The sequence below is a fragment of the Chelonoidis abingdonii genome, chromosome 9, assembly GCF_003597395.2.
Source record: "Chelonoidis abingdonii isolate Lonesome George chromosome 9, CheloAbing_2.0, whole genome shotgun sequence".
Classification (NCBI taxonomy): domain Eukaryota; kingdom Metazoa; phylum Chordata; order Testudines; family Testudinidae; genus Chelonoidis; species Chelonoidis abingdonii.
In genome coordinates, this window is record NC_133777.1 from 34,985,906 (window position 1) to 34,992,979 (window position 7,074).

Here is a 7,074-nt window from a genome sequence, read left to right on the forward strand (position 1 = left end):
AGCCCAAGCCCCAAAAGCCCTAGTCAGCTGACACGGGCTAAATGCAGGTGTGTAATTGCAGTGTAGGCATCCCCTTAGTGTGGAATAAGAATGTCCATACAGGGTTAGTGTGCAATAGCTATTCTGCAATAGCTCTTCTGGGCTATTTTTCCATGTAGACTGTCCCTAAACGGTTGATAAATACCTTGACATTTTGAATGTAAAATGCCAGAGCCCAGTAAGTCATGGTTTTTCTGTTGGAGAGACTCCTGGAAATTGTAATTTTTTTTCAGGCAATTTTGTAGAAGACTCACCAGTTTCCTGAAAGAATTTAAACGATCATGTTACGCAATCCTTGACACTGGACACAGAAATAGGTTTTTGTTGGAGTGTACACTTCTATTCCTCCCTAGCCTGGAACATTTACAGAGTTACAGAGAAAAACAATGAGGCCAGGTCAACAATTAACATATATGTTGGTCGGGGTGTGAAAAATCCACACACATGACGGATGTAGGTATGCCAACCTAACCCCCACTATAGATGCAACTAGGTAAACAGAAGAATGTTTCCACTGAACTAGCTACTGTCATTCAGGGAGGTGGTGTTCCTGCTCTGATGGAAAAACCACTCTTGTTGGTGTAGGCTGTGTTACACTGGCATAGCTATAGTGATGTAGCGATGCTAGTAAAGTTTCCCTAGTGTAGACACACCCTTAGTTAGACTTCACATCATTACAGATTTAAAGGCACTAGTAAATAAAGCCAGAATTTTGACTCACTTTTAAAAAGACATAAGCCAGCATACAGTATTCTCTGGGATCTAAATTCCTTTAAAAAACAAAAACAAAAACAAAAAAATCCAGCTACATTATTACTAACCACATTAAAAATAGTTCTTATAATAAGACCTACAACACACAAAGTTAACAAATACTGTTCCCAGAGCTGGGCATATTCCTCCAGCCATTGTTCAGGAAGCCAGTGTAAACCCAAGGAAAGAAAATAAAAAGCAGGCTGGTGAATTAACAATCTGACAGATAGAATGCAACAAAATAGGCTGGGTCATTTTTAAGCTTAGGAGAAGGCATCACGACAGTGGTGAGTCAAAAGAATTAGACATTTTTGAAAACAGGATAAAGAGATTGACAGTGGCCTTTTTTTAAACTGAAGTGGAATTTACTAATAATGTGCAGGACTGTTCAGTCCTCATTGGCACTTAGACCTGGTCTACACTATGAGTTTAGGTCGAATTTAGCAGCGTTAAATCGAATTAACCCTGCACCTGTCCATACAACGAAGCCCTTTACTTCTACATAGAGGGCTCTTAAAATCGATTTCTGTAGTCCTCCCCGATGAGGGGAGTAGCGCTGAAATCGACATTGCCATTTCAAATTAGGGTTAGTGTGGCCGCAATTCGATGGTATTGGCCTCCAGGAGCTATCCCACAGTGCACCATTGTGACCGCTCTGGACAGCAATCTGAATTGGATGCACTGGCCAGATAAACAGGACAAGCCCGGCAAACTTTTGAATTTCATTTCCTGTTTGCCCAGCATGAGGAGCACAGGTGACCATGCAGAACTCATCAGCACAGGTAACCATGCAGTCTGAGAATCGAAAAAGAGCTCCAGCATGGACTGTACGGGAGGTACTGGATCTGATCGCTATATGGGGAGAGGATTCCGTGCTAGCAGAACTACATTCCAAAAGATGAAATCCCAAAACATTTGAAAAAATCTCCAAGGACATGATGGAGAGAGGCCACAATAGGGACTCACTACAGTGCCGCGTGAAAGTTAAGGAGCTCAGACAAGCATACCAGAAAACCAAAGAAGCAAATGTAAGGTCTGGGTCAGAGCCGCAGACATGCTGCTTCTACGCTGAGCTGCATGCAGTTCTAGGGGGAGCTGCCACCACAACCCCACCTCTAACCGTGGATTCTGAGGAGGGGGTAATCTCAGCCATGCCTGAGGATTCTGCAGACAGGGAACATGAGCAGGAGGAGGAGGGCGACGAGCTTGCAGAGAGCACACAGCACTCTGTTCTCCCCAACAGCCAGGATCTTTTTCTTAGCCTGAATGAAGTACCCTCCCAACCCTCCCAAGGCAGTATCCCAGACCATGAAGCCATGGAAGGGACCTCTGGTGAGTGTACCTTTGTAAATATAAAACATGGTTTAAAAGCAAGCATTTTTTAATGATTAATTTGCCCTGAGGACTTGGGATGCATTCACAGCCAGTACAGAATCCTCCAGCGGACATCTCCATGAAGCTCTCCTGGAGTATTCAAAAGCCTTTGGCAGAAGTTCTGGCAGGGCAGCCTTATTTCTGATTCTTCCAGGATAGACACTGATAACGGCATGCTGTAGCAAGTATCTGGTACATTGCATAACAAAGCATAGCAGCGTATGGTCCCAGTGTTTGCCAGCATTCAAGCAACATCCATTCTTTATCTCGCTGTGTTATCCTCAGGAGAGTGATATCGTTCATGGTAACCTGGTTGAAATATGGGAATTTAATTAAGGGGACAGAGGTGTCCGTTCCTACTGGGCTGTTTGCCTGTGGCTGAAAAGAAATCCTTCCCTTCAGTTAGCCAAGTGGGGTGGGAGTGGGGCATTGGCGCTGAGCTTTTTGCATCTGGCTAGCATGGATCTTCCCTGATACCAGCCACGTGGTGGTGGGAGGGATAAAGCAATCATCCCAGAGAATTGGATAGGGGGGTAAGTTTGGTTTCCTCTGCTGCATGTTAGCAGGAAAACCGCAGCACTCAACGGGCTTTGCTTGGTATGTGGGAAAGGAGGGTGCTGCTTTTATGAGGGCTGCAGAAGCCGAAAGACAATGGCTTACCGTGGCCGCATGCAAGCCGAATTCTGTTGCCTGGACCTGCGTCTGTGATCTCTAACACCAAAACCGCAGGCACTCAATATTAAGATGAAAAATGCGACTTTGTGTCGAAATCATGTGATATGTAATGTGAAAGAGTACACGCATTGTTCTGTAAAATATATTTTTTTAAATAGTTCTCTCCCTTTTTTCCCTCCCTCCTGCAGTTGCAAATTTTTCAAGCCTCTCTCCTCTGTCCCGAAGGCTATCTCAGATGAGGCAGCGAAAAAAATGAATGCGAGACAAAATGTTCTCTGAAATCATGGAATCGACCTGCAATGAAAGAGCTCATCTGAATGAGTGGAAGGACATGGTATCAAAGTACAGGAAAGATGCCAGTGAACATGAGGACAGGAGGGACCAACGTGAGGAAAGGAGAGATGCTTGAGATGAGAGGTGGTGACAGGAAGATCAGAGGAGGCTGGGGCTGCTGTGTGAGCAAACGGACATGCTCAGGCGTCTCGTGGAGCTTCAGGAATGGCAGCAGGATCACAGAGTGCCGCTGCAGCCCTTGTGTAACCGTCCTCCCCCCTCACCATGTTCCATAGCCTCCTCATCCAGATGTGTAAGAACACGGTGGGGGGGGGGCTCCGTGCACCCTTCCACTCCACCCCGGTGGACAGCCCAAGCAAAAGGCTGTCATTATTTTCAACTTTTTTAGTGGCCTTTTCCTTCCCTCCTATTCTCCTTCCAAACCCCACCCAGGCTACCTTGTCAGTTGTCTCCCTCTTTTTATAATCAATTAATAAAGAATACATGATTTTTAAACGATAGTGACTTTATTTCCTTTTAAAGCAAGCTGTGATCGAAGGGGGGGGGGGAAGGTGGGTGGCTCACAGAGAATGAGTCAATCAAGGGGGCAGGTTTTCATCAAGGAGAAACAAACAGAACTTTCACACCCTAGCCTGGCCAGTCATGAAACTGGTTTTCAAAGCTTCTCTGATGTGCACTGCTTCCTGGTGTGCTTTTCTAATTGCTCTGGTGTCTGGCTGTGTGTAATCAGCAGCCAGGTGATTTGCCTCAACCTGCCACCCAACCATAAAGGTCTCCCCCTTACTCTCACAGAGATTGTGGAGCACACAGCAAGCAGCAATAACAATGGATATATTGGTTTGGCTGAGGTCTGACTGAGTCAGTAACGTGTGCCAGTGACCCTTTAAATGTCCAAATGCACATTCTACCACCATTCTGCACTTGCTCAGCCTGTAGTTGAACAACTCCTGACTACTGTACAGGCTGCTTGTGTATGGCTTCATGAGCCATGGCATCAAGGGGTAGGCTGGGTCCCCCAGGATAACTACAGGCATTTCAACATCCCCAACTATTTTCTGGTCTGAGAAGTAAATCCTTTGCTGCAGCCACTTAAACAGATTAGTGTTCCTGAAGACGCCAGCGCATGAACCCTTTCCGGCCATCCCACATTGATGTTGGTGAAATGTCCCTTGTGATCCACCAGTGCTTGCAGCACAATTGAAAAGTACCCCTTGTGGTTTATGTACTGGCTGCCCTGGTGCTCCAGTGCCAAGATAGGGATATGGGTTCCATCTATCGCCCCACGACAGTTAGGGAATCCCATTGCAGCAAAGCCATCCACTATGACCTGCACATTTCCCAGAGTCACTACCTTTGGTAGCAGCAGCTTAGTGATTGCTTTGGCTACTTGCATCACAGCAGCCCCCACAGTAGATTTACCCACTCCAAATTGATTCCCGACTGACCGGTAGCTGTCTGGCATTGCAAGCTTCCAGAGGGCAATCACCACTCGCTTCTCAACGGTGAAGGCTGCTCTCATCTTGGTATTCTGGCGCTTCAGGACAGGGGAAAGCAAGTCACAAAGTTCCATGAAAGCGCCCTTACGCATCCGAAAGTTTTGCAGCCACTGGGAATCATCCCAGACCTGCAACACTATGCGGTCCCACCAGTCTTTGCTTGTTTCTTGGGCCCAGAATCAGCGTTCCACAGCTATAACCTGCCCCATTAACAGCATGATCTCCAAAGTGCTGGGGCCCACAGTTTGAGAGAATTCTGGGTCCATGTACTCATCACTCTTGTTGCCGCGCTGCCATAGCTCCTCCTCACCTGGTTTTTCAGTTCCTGGTTCAGCATAGACTGCACAATAATGTGCAAGGTATTTACAATGTTCATGACTGCTGTCTTGAGTTGAGTGGGCTCCATGCTTGCTGTGGTATGGCGTCTGCACAAGTAACCCAGAAAAAGAGGCACAGAACAGTTGTCTGCCATTGCTTTCATGGAGGAAAGGGGAGGATGTACCCAGAACCACCAGTGACAATGTTTTTTCCCCATCAGGCATTGGGATCTCAACCTAGAATTCCAATGGGCGGGGGAGACTGCGGGAACTATGGGATAGCTATGAGATAGCTACCCACAGTGCAACGTTTTGGAAGTTGACGCTAGCCTCAGGTCATGGACGCACACCGCTGAATTAATGTGCTTAGTGTGGCTGCATGCACTCGACTTTATACAATCGGTTGCCAAAAATCGAATTCTGTAAATTCGCAGTAATCCCATAGTGTAGACATACCCTTTCAGTTGAGCAAAATTATGAACATGGAATGAGATCAGGGCTGTGTGACATTAAGCACATAAAAATTAAGTACTTTTTAGACTCTATTTATAGAATTATGTTTTTTATTTTCCATTGTCCATAATCCCTACTAAGAAACTTAAAAGTAAAATAACTGTCTTTAAAAAGGGGAACAAGGAAGACCTGAGGAATTATAGACCAGTTAGCCTAGCTTCAATAATACCTGGAAAGATACTGGAACAATTTATTGAACAATCAGTTGGTAAGCACCTAGCGGATAACAGCGTTATGAGGAATAGCAAACAGGAATTTGTCAAGAGCAAATCACGCCAAACCAATCTAATTTCCTTCTTTGACAGGGTTACTGGCCTAGTGGATGGGGGCAGCAGTAGGCATGATATATCTTGGCTTTAGTTAGGCTTTTGACACAGTCCCACATGACATTCTCATACACAAACTTAGGGAAATGTGTTCTAGATGACATTACTATAAGGTGAGTGCACGACTGGTTAAAAGCCTGTACTAAAAGAGTAGTTATCAATGGTGCACTGTCAAACTGGGGGGATGTATCTAGTGGGGTTATGAAGGGGTCTGTCTTGGGTCTGGTATTTTTCAACAGGCCTGGGGGCTGGCACAGGGACCAGCCTGCCTATGAGATGCTCTGCTAAGGAGAATGAGCCAAGTCAGATCCACCTGTGAATAGTTAATTACCTTGGGGGCTGGGAGGCAGTTAATTAGCTAAATGAACACCTGGGTCTTACAAAAGGGCTGAGAGAGATTACTCTGACAACTGGAGCCATAGGGAGTAGATAGGCTCCTGTGGAAGGCCTTGAGCCAGTGCTAACTGTGGGAAGGGTAGTCTGGGGAAAACAGTCTGGCACCAATGCTCTAGGCTAGAGTGGAGAAAGACGCTCTCAAGGGTACCCCAGAAGTGGGCTGGCAGAAGGGCCCAGAGTGGGGGCTGAAGAGAAGCCCCAAGGGCAGAAGAACCTTGTTTCTTGGGACTTTTTAGTTTGGATTTCTTGGTTTGTGACATGGGTGAAGGGTTAAGATGCTTATCCAGAACTGAAGGGTGTGTGGAGAGCTGAGGAAACCCTCCTCAGGGAAAGGAACTGAGGTAGGGATTGTCAGCCACACCATGCTCAGTCAGCAGGGATTGCTACAGGGCAGCCATGCCCTGCAACATCAACCTTTTTATTAATGAGTTGGATAATGGAGTGGAGAGTATACTTATAAAATTAGTGGGTTACTCCTAACTGGGAGGGCTTGCTACTACTTTGAATTCTAATCCTATTCTCCAAAATGACTTTGACAAACTGGAGAATTTGACTTTTTAGACTATCTTTCTCTGGAAAGCTGCCACACTATCTGTCTATCTACCACGTTCAGTGGGCCTGGTTTTCAGAGATGGTGAGCACTCTCAATTCCCATTGACTCAGGGTTCCGGGCACCCAGCAGTTCTGGAAATCAGGCCCCGTGTGTTTATATCATGCCAACTGCTGAGGCATTTTGCATTGGATTCATCATTAGTACGTTGCTTGGTGTTTTCAAGGCATCTCTCTGCCATTTCCGTGTTTGTTTCATAATGATGGTGATGTAGCATTTAGAGTCTAACAAATTTAATTGTGCATATTTGCTGTTACGGACTAACATGGCTACTACCCTGA

The 7,074-nt window shown here is 45.9% G+C and overlaps 1 protein-coding gene across 1 annotated transcript; it reads left to right on the top strand.

Annotated features, from left to right (window-relative positions):
• Positions 1-1,308: 1,308 nt before the first annotated feature.
• LOC142047314 (zinc finger protein with KRAB and SCAN domains 2-like) lies at positions 1,309-3,282 on the top strand. The gene is given in 2 exon segments (XM_075069368.1): positions 1,309-2,124; positions 3,030-3,282. Coding segments are annotated over 2 exon segments (639 nt in total). The 5' UTR covers positions 1,309-1,553; the 3' UTR covers positions 3,098-3,282.
• Positions 3,283-7,074: the final 3,792 nt, after the last annotated feature.